This window comes from Lycorma delicatula, chromosome 6 (genome assembly GCF_047948215.1).
Source record: "Lycorma delicatula isolate Av1 chromosome 6, ASM4794821v1, whole genome shotgun sequence".
Taxonomy (NCBI): Eukaryota; Metazoa; Arthropoda; class Insecta; order Hemiptera; family Fulgoridae; genus Lycorma; species Lycorma delicatula.
Window position 1 is genome coordinate 6,714,621 of NC_134460.1, and position 17,685 is coordinate 6,732,305.

Sequence of the window (17,685 nt, forward strand, 5' to 3'; positions counted from 1 at the left end):
AATTAAATTTGTTTAGTACACCCTTAGCGGTAGAGATGTCATATAAAAAAATTAATTCCCTTCATTAGCATCCATTACTATTTATTACGTATCACTCTCCCAAGCTATGTTAATGTTTCACAATAAACATCTGCTGTTATTTTCATCTTCATATAAACAAAATTCTTTACAGTAGCAAAAGATGGTAGCCTATCTTTTTTTGTTTTGAATTTTTTGAACTTGTTTTTCGAGTACATTCGCACATAAAAAACATTTTCTTTTTTGTAGCTGTGTAGTGATTAAAATAAAATAGTTTAAATTTCATATGCATTTATTTAAATTGGTTCTCATACTTCATATTGCTTACTGCTTAGAAAGAAAATCAACTTTTAACAAAAGAAGAAAAAGTACTATACCTGCAAGGTGAAGGAGGTTTTGCTAAAACTTCGGGAATTTCATGACTAGATGACATATCAATTATTTGTTGTTCATCAAAACCAGCTACCATTAAACTACAATGTGCAATACAAAGATGCTGCATTTTCACATGTTTATCACAGCGCTCTCCAGTGAATTCATCACTACAATTACACCTCTGTATCTTTTTATTATCAACTGAACAATCACCACCGTTATAACAATAACCAAGACACACATCGATATCACATCTTTCTCCCTTCCATGTTGAATTGCATTTACATACAGGTTTATTATTTATAATAACACAATCTTCTCCATGTAAACAATAATTATGACAAAGAGATAATTCACAATGATCTCCACTAAAGCCTGGTTTACATATACATTCACCGGATGATTCTATTCCGTTATTGAAACATAATAATTCTCCTTTTTCAACACTTTCACTCATACCCTCCAAAAGCTTATTTTTTTTATCTACAACCTCTAATATGTCTTCTTCAACCTAAGGAAGAAATAAGATCAATTAACACAATATATAATAAAAATAAATTTAATGCAAAGAGTAATAAAGAATAAATACACTAAGTTCTTTAATATCATGGTTTCAACTGCATATGAGGTCTGTTCAGAAAATAACAGAACTTTATTTTTTTAATCTTTATTATTAATTTTACAAATAATTAGTCCTTGTCCCCTTCAAAGTACTACCGTCACCTATTCACACACTTTTCCCAGCGTTGTTTCCACTTCGCGAATTGTTAAGCTTCATTTGAAATGGCCTTTAAGGTGTGTGAATAATTTGTATTAATGTCATTAACAGTCACAAAACAGCATCATTTCATAACAGATTTTAATTTCAGAAATAAGCAAAAATCACAAGGAGCCAGGTCTGGCAAGTAGGGAGGCTGAGGGAAGACTGATTTTTAGCATAACACTGACAAATTGACAAAGCTGAGTGTGCGGGAACATTGTCATACTGAAGGAACAATCAGTCATCTCACCACAACTCTGATCTATTTTTGCAAATTTTTTCACATAACCATTGTAAAACACCTTGACAGTATGCATGGTTCACTATTTCAACTTTGAGGCGAGAATTCAAAATCCATGATTCCATTAAAATTGAACAGCCCTAGTATTATCTAAACGTAAACCAGATTTTCTCATTAGAAAATGTGATATATGAATCTTAGAATATGACTGAAATATTTGGAAATTAAATATATGAAGCTCACTTAATAAAGCCACATCACCTTAAGAAAAAATATTTTTGGTAAAACTTACAGACACAAATCACATAATAATGATACACACAGAACTTTAATTAAGAACATGATCATCAATGTAGGCATGATATAATATAATGACATTAAACAAGGTCTTACAGGTACATTTAATAGCAATACTGACTTATTTATTTTAAGACTAAGAACATATCAAGTGAATGGTTTGATTCTAAAATAAGAACAATGAAATACTAAAAAGTTCTGTTTAAAACACTATTTATACTAAAAAAGGAAAAATGGATTACAGTAAGCATTAATAATACAATACTAGACTCATTAAAATGAACTGAATTTGATTTGTAGTAGATCAGATGATATAAAATTAATAGTTAACAGTCTACAAAAAATTACACAAGAACTCATCGATAAGAAAGATAAGCATGAAATAAAAGATGAATATCAATTTTAAGTTATTAAAAAAAAAACAGAAATATAAAATGCCGTTAAAAAAACTAAAGCCAAAACTGCACAAATAATGAATTGTACATTTCTCTTCATAGGGATAGTAATTCACCAAAGGAGAAAACAACATTTGAAATGAAACTCTACTAGTTGCTCGCATAAAAACATACTAGAGGATCAACTGAATCACTTGTCAGTCTGTATACATCAAATCATTGAGTTAACTGAAAATGATATGTTCAAGAATGGCTTAATCAGCATTTTTTCAGAAGACACATAGATCATACCAACAAGGCAATGAAAATGAAAGATATTTAGTCCTGGAATATGAAATCCTTCTAAGCCAAAGGAACATGTAGCATTCTCGTTCTCTCTTCTCTTGAGTATAGGATTTGTTAGGCCAGGTTTGGCATCTTACTAAGGAAACAACCGGGCATTATGAATTGGAACAGTAGTACTGTAAAAAAAAACCGAACATAAGAAGAGTACATTAAATAGGAACAGTAGGCATTTGGCAAGTCTTTCAAGGTCAATTGCGTAATGCCTGACCTAAGATATTTTAAATAAACTTTTTTTTAAATTTCTGAACCTGATGCAGTCTACAACACAAAGAATGTCTCAAGGAATAGTATCTAGGAAACAAGGTGTAACATAAAATGCCAACAACCTGTCATGCTTAATAAACCGGTTTCTATATTACTAAACTTCAACATTCTATGGAGTCACACAGCAAGCCACTGACATTAGTGGCTAATAAATAGTGAAATAGTAAAAATAGTGATGAACAGAGGAAACATGGAAGATGAAAATAATGCGGACTTAATTTGGAGAAAAAACAAAGCTGAACTTTTAGGAACAAGACTTGTAATAAGAATGGTATTTACCTCAAAAAGAAGTAAGAAAAGATATTTCTCAAATAAAAATTAAAGTTTTCCTTTTCTAAAAAAAAAGAAAATTTTATTTTTGTAGTCTACAATTAAGGCAAGCTCATAAACCTGGGGAGTGATGCCTTTTTATATATTTGTTCAAGTAAAGTTTAAAAGCTTCTCTCAACCTGATCAAAGTAAATAGTGTTATCTTGCCTAGGGTCAAATATTAAGTTGAGGAGAGTGAATGACTAAACCTCCCAAAAAAACGTTTGGTTTAGAGTGTATAACAGTAAATTTTTTCATGAGATAAAATTGGGTTTTTTATTAAATGTGTATGTAGTCGTTAATTTTTTGTTTAATTTGTTCATGATTTAACATGGTCAAAATCCCCATTTTTCAAGTTCCAAATTTTGTAAAGGAACTTTGATATCAAAACTTCACTTTTACTTCAAATTGAATCCGCACACTTTTAGTAGGAAATTATTCTGTTAAAAAGGAAATATTTACACTTCTATATCAGGATCAATCACATTAACAAATGCTGGCACAAAACATAAAACAAAAGTGTCTTTCAGAAAGCAAAATGTTTCAGAAAAACTGTAGATGATCTGAAAAAATGAAAAATGATGTACAAGCTATATAATTTCTCAAGAAGTAGACCGATAACTCTCTGAACCATGAATTATATTCACTGCAAAAGATTCTTGGTGTAACAACGTAGCTGCAGTTTGAAGACAAAATACTCCCACAAACATTCTCAACTTAGTCCAATTTTATCAGCCATGAAATCAATTTTCAAAAACTTCTGTAACTACTGAAGCTAAATTATGAAAAACTACTGGAAAATAACATCATAAAAACATTTTTCTGCTTCAAAATTTGAAAAAGTTTAACATTTCTTAAGAATTTATATTTTTTCTTTGGTAAAAAACAATATCACATAAGTATACTTGCGCAGTTTCAATACAAGTACGCAAATAATGCCTTGAAATTTTAGCTGAATGGTTTTTGAGAAAATGGATCACAAACTTGGCAAATTTAAATAATGGGAACTAATCTACTTAAATTACATATATAAAAATGTTTGGTAGCTGAATAATAAATATTTATAAACTGTCTTACCTGATCCTTTCGTTCTTTAACTTTGCTACATTCTTTAGGATCAAGATACGATTCTTGGGAAATTGAAACAATACCATAAATTTTAGAAAAATACTTTTTAGAGTAGGATTTTAATTTTGACACAGTTACACGATCATAATCTTCATTGTTTATCTTAGCATTATAAATTGCCTCGCTTCCAACATCAGTCCAAAAAAATCTTGAACCCAATGTACTCAATGCCACAGGCTTATGTGCATTTGCAGCTGAAAGAGTTTAATTATTTAACTTTACTAAACAATTAACAGTAAAACATTTTATACATAATATTTATCATTAATACATGTATGGATTGTAACAACAATAAATAAACACTATGATTTACTAAAAAAAAAAAAAATTACAAATTTTCTTCTTAAAACATACTACATTCTCTAGCAATAAGTTCTGTTAACAACTTGTATGTTTTTTTGTTTTAGTTTGTAACTGTCAGGCACACAATTTCAGACAAAAATTTTAACTTTTCATTACTGAGGAATATAATTACGAAGGAGTTACAAAAAATGTTATCCTTAAACAGTATAATATACGTAACTTGGAACATTATCAAGGCTTTATACAGCAGTAGTTTCTCATAGTATTACTGAAATAAAATTGAAGTTAACACCTGAAAAATGAATTAACACATTTTTGTTAAACAAATAACACCAATGTTTGTAGTGGTGCATTACAAACTTTTTGTAAGATATTGCAAGTCATTATCTATAAATAACATAAAGGAGGTGTCTGGGGTAACAAATGGTTTCTGAGAGATCAGTCATTTCTTCAAAAACAATTCCAAAACACAAAAACTCTTTAAACATTTTCAAATGTTTAAAAATACATTAAATATATATTAATGTATTTCATTATACGTTTGCAAAGGGTTCCATTTACATAAAAAAAAGTAATTATACAAAAACACCCCCTTCTTCCATGTAGTCTCAAGTTTTTGTTTGTTTATATTTAAGGATTCCAAACTACAAACGCAAGTAATGTTTGTTAATCTAAATACAAGTAACAAGATAATTATTTATTTTAGAAATTATTTCAAGCAAAGGAAGCTTATACATAATATCAATTAAATTAAAAGTTTTTAAAATTAATCTATATATTTAAAATAATAATGTCGGGTTAGTCTAGTGGTTAAATTCGTCATCACAAAATCCACTGATTTTTGAAGTCGAGAGTTTGAGGTTCAAGTCCTTGTAAAGGCAGTTGTTTTTATATGGATTTGAATTCTAAACTGTGGATTCTTTGGTGGTCGGATTTCAATTAACCACACATCTCAGGAGCGGTTGACCTGAGTCGGTTCTAAACATTTACCATCTGCATCTAATACATTTACATCTGCAGCTATGTCAGGCCTGGCAAGCCAGTAGCAGCAATTGAATTTGCCTATACACTCACATCCGGCAGTCGCTGGAAAACTGACTGGAGAAAACAAACAGTTAAAATAATGTTATCTATATTAAAACAAAAGTAAATCAGGTTGATAACTATAAAAACTTAAATTTTTTACTTAGAAGGATTGTAAACCAACACTTAATAACTTACGTCAGGTCAATGCGACCCGATTAAATATTCTTTATAATCACCTTATATTATTCAGTTTTGTTCAAGTGGAGACAACCTTCAAATTAATCCCCTATTGTAAAATATTCTTTTGATCATTGTTGCTTGTCTGCATGGATTGTAGTTGTCTGCTCAAAAATATTGACCCAATGCAAAATTTACACATACAGAATTTTATAGCTGACCCATTACAAATGCTGTTAAAAAAAAATTAAATATAAGTGGAGCTTCAATTAGATATATGTTACCTAATAGTTTATTGGCTCATTGATATAATAAAAGGAAACAGCAGGAAAATTCTTATTAACAACCGCTAAGAATTAGCTCTTTTGCTGTTGCACGCTAAATTAATTCTTGTTGATAAAATTGGAAAAGATTATATGGCTGTTCCACAGGATTATATTATGATCCATTCATAACAAAGATTATACAAAGGTAATGTTATTAAATTAAAAAAACATGACGTTTAGCTTCATCAACAAATAAAATTTGCATCATATGTGGTGGCCACATTATTTGTCTACAGATTCTTTTACTACTAAATAAACAATTATGAAATGAGAATAAAAAATAAACTTTTTATCAATTTAAAAAAGGATTAGGATCGATTCAAATTACAATACTGAAAGAATGGTCTCCTATAAATACATTTTTAAAATTGTAACACATTTTCTTACAGTAACACTTCAGAGTTAGACTGACCCAATATGATACTACTGTTTCTGTAGGGGTTTGGTATATACAAGTAAATACAGGTACAGTTTACACAAATACTACAGATACATAAAATAGTGGTACCAAGGAAATAAAGTCATGCATATTAATATGCTAAATTTCACCAAAAATATGACAACCACCATATTGGAAAAGGTTGTCTGCAGATTTCTTGTGAAGGGGATTTTGATGGAGGAAGGTAGAAATATTTACATAACCTTTTTTCATCAAGAGCTGGAAGCAAAGCATGATGAGCCAAACTAATTTAGGTTTTATTACACTGTCCCCTAACCTGCTTTGAAGAAGAGGATACAAGCGTGTTTACTTCAGAATATCCAACAATAAATATGTAAGAGTAACCTCACTACCACCGCAAAAGCAGATACAATCATGATCCAAATTAATCAATATTGTTGATATTAATAATTTAGATCAGTGATTTCCAAACTGTGGACCTGGTGCCTAGGAGAGACATGGCTCTTCATAGGGGCGCCATGAAATATTGTATATTCATAACTAATTGAACCAAGACATTTATAATCATTAATTTAATGTTAATAAAGTAAAAAAAAATAATGAAGATATAAAAGTTTTATTTATTTTTATCTCTTACTTACAAGTAGTCATGATTTTACTTACGGTAGGGCACCATGGAAAAATTTTAATTGAAAAAGGGCGCTGCAACTCGGAAAGGTTTGGGAACCACTGATTTAGATCATTGTTAAACACACCAACAAAATCAGTGGCTATAAATTTAGTCAGATTAGCTTTAGACTATTCTAACTACCTTAATAAAAGTACATCCAACCTTGACATTTTTTTTACTTATGACTGGTTCAGATAATTTCAATTTATAGACAAGAAGTTTACCACATGAGAAGGATTGATTCACTGCTATTTGATATAGATAAATCAGGTTAGTTCCATCCAGTAATATAATTTTACATTTAGATGAAACAGAATTAAAATCTATGCCACTAGAACCAGTGTATAAACATCAAGTTTATAGAAAAGATCCCAACAAAATAAAAGCATGCCATAACACCACGATTAGAGGAAGGTATTCCTCGGGAAGTTTTTTTTTTTTTCATTCTGCTAAAGGCGTATAACTATTGGTGATGTATATTATTTACCAAATGTTTCACAATCATTTAAAAGAATTATTCACATTATATGAAACATAAATTAAGTTTTTCTAACATGGCAACGTTGGTAAAGTACAATTATATATAATATAAACTGCTTACCAATATATTACTTGTTTCCCTCAAGCTCTTTCGGCTACCCTGGTATCTTCAGAAGGGATTATAATTTATAATTGAAATACATAAAATTTTAAAACTCACATTTTAAATGTACATAATAATTGATTGTAATTTTCTAAAAGTCTTAAGTTGAAGTAAGTACGTCTGTATTGTAATAGTATCACAATTGTTATCTTGTAGTATAACAATTGTGATACTATTACAATACGGACGTATTTATTTCAACTTAAGACTTCAACTTTTACAAAATGATGATCAACTGTTATGTATACTTAAATATGTGAGTTTTAAACTTTTATATATCTTAAATATAAATCATCCCTCCTGAAGATTGCAGAATAGCTGACAGCGTTTGAGGAAAATAAATAATATATTAGTAAGCAGTTTATATTATATATAACGTAAATTATAGTTGAATAATCTGTAACAAAAATAAAATAATTTTCTAATAGTATAGTGCATCTACACTTTTAAATTCTTAAATTGAATGCTCTGAGGAGTTGATTTGTGCAAAATGGTCACCTGCAGCCTGGTGAAATTTATATTATCATACTTCTGTCAGTTAATTTTTCTCTTTCATTAAACAAGTAGAATCTACAAGAGTAGCATCTTGAAAAATTCACTCTTTAGCAAGGATATACCAATTAATACTGTATGTACTGATTTGATGCGCAATATTTAACAAAATCATTCTTAAATAAAGTTAAATTATGCTAGAAGAAATTTTCTTTTTTTTACCAGTGACAAAAATATTATGGGAGAAATTAGAATCGCTAATGACCAAGGAAGATGCATAAGAAGAAAATAAAGTAAATAACATGTGAAAGCGTAATATAAAAAAGTAATACTAAAGATAAATATTTTAAATGTGGATATTACTAATAAAAAAATAGTTAACTATAAAAACAAGGATGACTTTTGCAAGCAGTTAGAAAACTGTAATCATGCAGTCCTTCAATATCTATTTTATAAAGACATTATTTAAGCTCATTTCAATAAATTTATGAACACAATAACATTTTTATTAAAGGAAAAGGGAAGCAACATGAATGGTGACAAATAAATTGTACTAGAGACTACACTGAATCACATAAATTCAGTTAATTAAAAAAGATTTTTTACCAATGAAAAAAAAGGATTTTTTTTTATAAATAATTTCATACGAATACAAGTTATACTTTTGAAAAGAATAGAATGATTATAATGTAAGAAATAATTGTCAAAAACATGGTTATAGAAGAAAAAAGATTGGAAGCCAATTAAGTAATGCAAATTCATAATACTTTTCTTTAATATTTGTAATGCTAGAAATATTCTAATTAACAATGTATAAAGTGTACATAAAAGATAATAGATTAAGTGATACTGAAACACATATAATGCAAAGTGAACTTTTTTAGATTTAAGTTATTCTGTGGAAACTGGCAATATTGATAAATTTTTGTTTATAAAAACCAAGAAGGCCGTGAAAATATGACACCTTGAATGTGGAACGAGTAAAAATAAAAACAGTAGATAAAATTTCTAAACTCCTTCAGTACATGGTTTGTTTCTTACCCTCCAGTAAAATAATTAGTCATATTAATTAATGTAGTTCTATACAGATAAAAAAATAATGTAATGAACAGCAAAGAAAGCAACTAATCTTTTGTTCTGAACTGAGCAAGTAATTATTCAATACAATATCTTTAACCTCTATTATCAAAATTACCTTATACAGTCAAAGGCATCCCTAGTCATTCTAATACCACTCTTATTCTAGCATTAATCAGGTTTCACTGTTCCTGAAATAGCTGTATCAGATGTTTTCATTAATGTCTCATATAAATGGCAATGAAATTTCAGTTTTCAAAATCAGCTGATTTAAATGTTTTTGTAAATGCTAATTCTAATTAATTGTTTCAAGTACAAATATATATATAAAGTAAATCAAACTTATAACAAATTAGTTGTTTAACAGCTGATTTTCTTAGGTGAAAGTTCTGAGGTTCAAATTCCAGTAAAAGTTAGTTGCTTTATACAGATTAGAATATCAGATAGCAGAAACCAGTGTACTTTGGAGTCGGGGTTGAATTAACCACACGTTTCAAGAATGGATGACCTGAGTCTGTATAAGACTACACCTCACTTACATGTCTTTATCTCATTGGGCCAGGGGGAGGATTGCTTATTGTTCACTAGCTTAACAGATTTCAACATACACATTAGGAAAATAAGTAATTAATTAAATATATATATATATAATATATATATATATATATATTTTAATTACTTCATTATTATTTTAATTTAATGATGTAACTTGAGTGAAATTAATTTCTTTGAAATGTTTGTGCTAGCAAAATAATATTAGATTAAATGATTATTTAATTATATAAATAATTATGAAAAAAGTTTAGGAATTTGGGGAAAAAGGTATTAAACCTAAGAATAAAGATTTTTATACATAATTTATTAATAGTAATTAAACATTACTGATATTACTATTATTGTAATGAAATATGAATAAATTTTAATAATTATCAAAAAAATTTGAAGAAAAAACAAAAATAATCTTTACAACTTCTATTAAAAAAATAAATTCATATATTACCAACAGCGGATGAGTAAGAAAATGCATATACTATAAACATCATATCATCTTGTAACTCAAAAACAATGCATAACGCAATACCAAAGATTTAGTAAGAAATTATGGGTCTATATTTTTCAAAGGGTTGTAAGTTGTAATACTGGGATGCAATTTTTGGTCTACCTCTATTTTTAATACTAAAAATAATCTACATTGTGACAAGCTTATATTTGTCACAATGCAGATTACACGGGGGGGGGGGGGGGGATGAGTTTAATAGCAGAATAAGCAATGTTGTACAAGTGTCATGTCCATGTAAAAATTTTAAAGTTATGTTATGCAGTAAGTAATTGCAACATAAACAATTAAATCTAACCTAAAAAGCAACCAAATTAAGTATAAATGTTTATAAATTACTTATCATTTTTAACTGAAATACAATTAATTATAAAATAAAGTTTAAATAATAAAATAAAATTTAAATAATGGATATTTTTAAGTGAATGAATGTCCTAAATATCTGAGACCTTCCATCTGTCACCAAAAAATTGATTATTAATTTTTTTTTTACTCTAATAAGAACAAAAATGATTCTGGATGATCTGGAATTTTAGGAATTCAAAACAAAAAAAGTTGTTTATTTTCATATACTACCATTTTACAATTCAGGAATACTTTTTTAACAAAATACTGGTTTTCTATCTACACAACCGAATATTTTTATTTTATTAATTTCTAATCTACTCACAGTTTATATTAGAAGCTAATTAATAAATTATTTATATTAACTTCACATGAAATAAAAATTAACCTTATAGTTTCAAAGCCAGCATCATTTTCAAGTAATAAATATATTCATGCATATAAATATATATATATTTTTTTAAAAAGAAATAAGCAGTTATAACAATAAATTTGACATTATCTTTTTTTTATTTTTAAATACAATAATAACACATTTAGATGATAAAGTTAATGAATGCATTTGGAAAATTAACAAATATCTAATGAGACTATATTTAAACACAAAAATCCTTTCTATAGAATGATAAATCTAAAATATATTAAATTTTCACCATAACAAAATAAAATGTATTTACAAAAACCTTTTTAGAGTGATAATGTAACAGATTAAAAAATATAGATAACTAAACTATAAAAAAAAGAAATAAAACTTGCACGAAAATTGTACAGCACAATCCCAATTAACTTGAACTGAAGCTTTTCTAATAATATTTTAGAAAGTAAGGATCTACATAGTCTTAACAATTCTCATTATCTCATTATTAAAAAAACTTCTACAAGATTTTGACTTTTTATCAAGTAATTATTGTATTTTTTTGATATACAAATATTTATTTTATTTGTTAATATATAATGAATGTCACCTAAAGTAGGAAACAGTAAATGTAGTTTTACCTTTTTTTTCCAGGAAGAATGTGTTTTGCATAAGTACTCCATCTTCGATAACTTTTCCTGCATCCAGATTTTAAAAACTCTGTTTAGTAGTATTATATCTTGTTGATTAATAATACAAAATGTACATTGATAAAGACTTTTAATTATTTGATGGTTCTATTATTAAAAAAAAAAACTAGATAAAGGGAACAAGGCTGGATTAATATTCTGAAAACATGTTCTTCCCGTTATGCTAAAGAGAGTATTAACATATTTAATTAACAAATTAAGTTAACAAGCAGTAGTTTTAAAAAATTAATATATATATATATATATACAATCTAATTTTGTATAGTAATGTGGTTGTGCTCCAAATATTAAGAAAACAAATAAACTTTAATTGTACAATATTATTTTTAAGAATAATACTATATCAATAATCTATACAGAAAAAAAAATTATGACTATAAATAAATCAATATTAAATATAAACCAATAAATTTCAGCAATATATATTATATTAAATAAACATTAACAAAAAAAAATAATTTTGAAATTAATTTTACTAATAGACAAGGTGAGGCACATTAGATCTGGAGGGACAAAATTAGAGAAAATATTTTCCCATGTATTAGACCAAGTGGAAAGAGTCCCTAAAGGGTCTCATGTGTGGATACATAAGACTCTTTTATAAAAATATCTTGTTGCTATTTTTTTTTTATTAACAAATTATTGTAAAAAAATAGTGTTTTTCAGTTTTTCTTTAATATATGGTATTTATTAAAATAGCGAAACGCCGCTGGCACCATTGGAAAGCTGAGAAATTTCTACACAATATTACTAGTGAGCCCTTTTTTAAGCAGTATTTATCACTCAAAAAGCCGCTTACTAAGTAGGTGCAACTGCTGCAGCAGTATACATGCCATAAGTCGCACATGCTATAAACAAGTGCCTGTAACTTGTGATTTATTTGAGAAATTCAAAATGGCATGTATAACTCTCTAAGACTAAACAAAATTAATTAATCATATTTTGAAAGTATTTAAAACATTTGAATTCCTGATTTTCTTCTTTAAGAGTTAAATTTTTCAATTTATTGATTAAAGCCCTGTACTTCAAAACAAATTTTAAAAAAACTAATAAGTCACTATTGTAAGTTACACATTAATAGAACATATGTTTATCTACAACTTTACAAAGATTAAAATAAAAATCTATTTTCATTATCTTTTTACAATTTCTTTACAGCAATATTTTCATCTTTTTGGAGATTATTTTAACTTTTTGCTAATAAAACTCACAGAAAAATTAAAGTTTTATTAAAACCGATTCCACCATCTGAAAGTATGTGTTTTACCTAACTCATAACTCCTAAATCAATTTTAAATCTAAAAGATTACAATAAATAGGGATTGCTTTTTCTAATTGGAGAGGATGCGAAAAAGCATTTTTTGTATAAGATACAACTAAAATAATTTGAAAAAAATAATAAATAACCTTTAGATATATTCCTTACAGAATTCATAGATAATGGCCTTGAAAAGACATTACAAACATGAATTCTTAGTTTTTGAAATCTGTTTATGATTACACGGCTTATATTAATATTAACAAATTGCAAAATTTAACACTTAAACAATAAAACCGAGAATTCAAACATTCAATATGATTCTTCAAGTATATGATTCTTTAGTACTTGTATACCAAATTGTCTTGGTACTTATATACCATTTTAAATTTCTCAAATATCTTTAATAAATCACAAGTTATGGGCATCTGTTTATGGCACATGCAACTCGTAAGTATATACTGCTGCAGCAGTCGTGCACCTACTTAGTGAGTGGCCATCTGTTTATTAAATACTGCCAAATCTAGTGATCATAGAAAAAAGTGCTCACTATTAAAACTGTGTAGAATTTCCTCAGCTTTTTTATGGTGTTAGTGGCATTTTGTTGTTCTAATAAATAATTTACATATTAAAAAAAACAAAAGAAAACTGAAAAAAATAATTTTTTTAAAATTTGTTAATAAAAAAAAAATAGCACCAAGTTATTTTTATAAAGTTTCATACGTTAATCCAAATACTTACTTTTACAAGCCTTTTCCACATGGTCTCATGCGTGGGAAAAGTTTTCTCCTATTTCGACCCTCCAGATCTAATATGCCTTATCTATAAATAACTGTTGAAAAACGCCATTCCATCATAATTAAAAAGATTTTAAAAATTTAATTTTATACTAATTTTTAATGTTTTCCCTCAATAAAATCTGACATTCTTTTTATAGTTTTTAAATTCTATAACTAAGAATTCGCTTTATTGCTTAAATAAATAGTTAAATATTACTTTATGGACTTTATAATGATTATATGCTGATTTAAGTTGTTTTGAGGAGAAAAAGTAAAACAAAATAAAGAAAATAAATATTTTATTGTTAAATTTTTCAAGGTCAATTTTGTTTGTTTTTAAGTAGCAATCAAAATATATCTTTTAGTAAATTCCTAAAAAAATATTTAAAGTATAAAAAGAGAACCTTAATTTTAGATATTGTAAGTAGTCTCCAAACATTATTTCGAATAATAACCGATAAAAATGGGAACTAAATATTAATTATAAGTAAAATTAATAATGATAAAAATGTTCATATTATTTTATTTGAAAATTATTTTATAACTATCATTTGTACTTGAAAATATAGATTTTATTATTCTCTTACTCTATATGAAATAAATATAAGTTTTTTCTTTAATTTGGCATTTTAAGGTTGAACATTTTGGTTGAAAATGAACAATTTTTTTACATAGAATGTACAAATTTTTTTAAAAATATATGATTAAAAAAAACCAGAGATCTTTTTTAAAAATGTAAAACAAATATTGCTACTTTCTTTCTTCTATAAAAAACTCAAATTATTTTTGTAACTTGAAAAAACAACTAGTTAAAAGATTAATTATGAACGTGGAAAGATCAATCTGTAATGCCGATACTTTTTCCTATAAAGTTTAAACTTATTAAGTTTTGTTAAAACACAATTTATCTACTAAAGATTTATCAAACCGGTGAGAAAAAAACATTGACTAGCTTAGTTAAGGAGTTAAGCTTCAAGATATTGACATTCAAGATATTACACGTGTTAATATACATGGTGAACAGTCAATGTGCACAAAGAATATGTGGAAAGTAATACCCGTTCGTGAACTGTAATCGTGATCCTGGTTAATTCAAGGACAACCAATCTCAACACTGTATTTCTCATATTCTGTACAAGTTTCATTATTTTAGAAGCTTATGTAATCAATATATGTAATAAAGGACTTACATCAAACTCTTGATGACATAAAAAATTTCCACATGTTTTCCCACCGTAACCCATGAAACTGTCCTGTTTATTTCAAATAAATTAAAATCTATGCGAGGTACTAAAATGCAATGCTATTGATCAATGTAGTAAAAAATACAGACGCTGCACTGTTATTTTTTGACTAATTCAGAAAGGAAGGAGATGAATATTTTAAGGACATCATGACAGGTGAACAACATCACTTTTCTTACGTTAGAAAGAAAGCAGTACACGTTAGTCAAAGAAATGGTATCACCTTATTTACCATTCTAACTTAAGAAGTTTCAGCAGAAGCTCTTGACTCAGTCTACATTTTTTTAGGATGCTTAGATGTGTATGTGAGGTACTAAAGCAATAGCAGAGAGATATTAAGAAATGCAAAAAAGGACTACTTGTCATACATTAGCAAGATCCTCTAAGATGAACCACCACCCCTCAGAAACAAAAAGACAACTTGATTATTTAAAATGGGATATTTTTGATTGCTCATCTAAGACTTGGACATGACCCTTCATAAGTGATTTTCACATTTTCATCAAACTGAACAATTGATTAGGAGTGCTTCAAAATAAATGAATAGCTGCAGGAACCACTCACTAGCTTCAGAATGGACAGTGTTGAAGAAATTCGGTGAGTATAAAAAAATTTGTTACCATTATAGAAGGTTCCAAAATTTTCAAGATGACTAGATGAAAAAATGGCATAAGATGTACTGAGATAAAGTGAAAACTTTCATTAAGAAATCTTTAATCGGTTACTTTATTATAGAAATGGTAATAGTGCTTTCTAATATACGACCCTCAATAACACAACTTCATGCTCATTAGATGATACTGTAATTAAAGTATATCAGAGTAATGACTAGCTATTTACATCAACATTGTTTATCTATACTGTTATGATGTGGAAAAAAAATCCATGAATTTTTCCATGGCACAGTAATGCCAAACTTTTGTGTTGTTTTATTTAATTCATAAAATTGTAACTAATGTTTAATTTTGTTATTAAGGATTGTTGTTATAATTGATAAATATGTTTATCCATAGTTCAATTCTTTAAGGTGAATTCACATTCTGAAAAAACCCCTTACCTTTCTCAGTCTACAATGCACAAGAGTAAATAGAAATTACAATCACTGAAATGCTTTCTATTTTGACCAAAGATAACACACAAGATTTCTGAGAGTTACTAAATATGAGATCAACTAAACAGCTACTTTAATTCAAACAAAATTTAAACTCACAAGTAAATCATATGTACAGAACACAGCATTACTCCAGTTAATCATTTCAACATTTAAGTGTTACAACATATGTAGAAATTAAACAAAATAAATCACTTAAGCGAATTCTTTAATGAAACAATTAAAAACTAATAAAGAACAGTTCACTTAAAAGAGAAACTTTATTAAAAATAAGTGAATTACATTGAAAAATAAAATAAAATAGAGACATTCCTAAAAAACTTAGTTAATAGTGTTGAAATTTGCGGAATCTATAAACTAATATTCAAAATAATCTTAGGCTTGTAAAATTATGAGTTTGCAGTTAATAAATGACAAATTTTGAGACAATGACAACAAAAAAAAATCTTTTAAATAATTAATAACAATAACTTAGCTCAATGTTTATTAAAATTACCCATATGCCAGTACTTTTACATTTATTTATAACATAACTTAATAAAAAAAGAAAACTATTCTTGACATACATTACTTTGAGTAAATTTACAATAAATAAATAATTTAATAATAAACACATAAAATACAAAAAATCTCATACTTAATTCACATAAAACTCGATAATGTCACATAATATAATATATTGCTGTGACATATTACATAATATAGATGTATTGCATCACATAATATAAGGGAACTAAATACACATTCTGCCAAGTGTAAACCAAGCTATGTTCTGTCCAAAATAAAAAGCACCAATAAAGAAATTGATTAAGCAGAATATATAAGTTTATACTATTATTACTCCTTTACAACAAATACCATCAAAATGATTTTCATATGTTTGTTTTGATGGCAATGCCATATTTTTGAAATAAAGTTACATATGTTACTTTAATTTTTTTCTAAAATTAATGAGAATTTTTCTCATAATTAGGAAGGATGTTCAGAAGGGTTAAAGAGAAATCCAATATACAGACTAAGATTACATTATACTATGCTAGTTAAATGCAATTTCTTATTTAAAGGGTTGTGGCAGCAGGAAATAGACAGACTTCTATAAATCTGGCATAAGTAATATTAACTTTAATCAGAGATTGGTTGAACTGTTAAGTAAGGTCCAAGCAAATATCAAAAAACAATTGCTAAAATTAGTTATGTTCTTTAACTTTTTTTTTACAGAATATTTATTTTTAAATAGTTTTTTCTAATATAATAAAGTAAAAGGTCATAAAATTTTAATTACAGCTGAGATACATAAGTTATCCACTGTTATTGTTTTAACCTTTTAATTTTAAATTCTGAATTCCAAATCTATTCACCAAGATGTACAATAGGAGGTCTGTTCAAAAAACTCTGAAATTTATTTAAATAGTGCTCCAACATGAAGATGTAGAAATGATTGCTAAGTGGTACCGTATAGTGGTTTCCTTCATGATAAATGTCATTAGTTACATTCTCCCACTACTGTTTTTCATTGAGAAATAGCAAATTTTTCATGTATAAATAGAATATGGTTTGTGATACTCAAGAAAGCAAATTAT

General features: G+C 27.1%; 1 protein-coding gene across 1 annotated transcript in view; it reads right to left on the reverse strand.

The window, feature by feature from the left end:
- The window catches only part of LOC142326261 (protein cueball-like), a 39,821-nt gene that overhangs the window by 17,756 nt on the left and 4,380 nt on the right, over positions 1-17,685 (reverse strand). Inside the window, exons 2-3 of the mRNA XM_075368583.1 lie at positions 4,082-4,326; positions 396-904 (exon numbers count right to left, since the gene is read on the reverse strand). Of these exons, the coding sequence (XP_075224698.1) occupies positions 396-904; positions 4,082-4,326 (754 nt within the window). The remainder of the gene's footprint in view (positions 1-395; positions 905-4,081; positions 4,327-17,685) is intronic.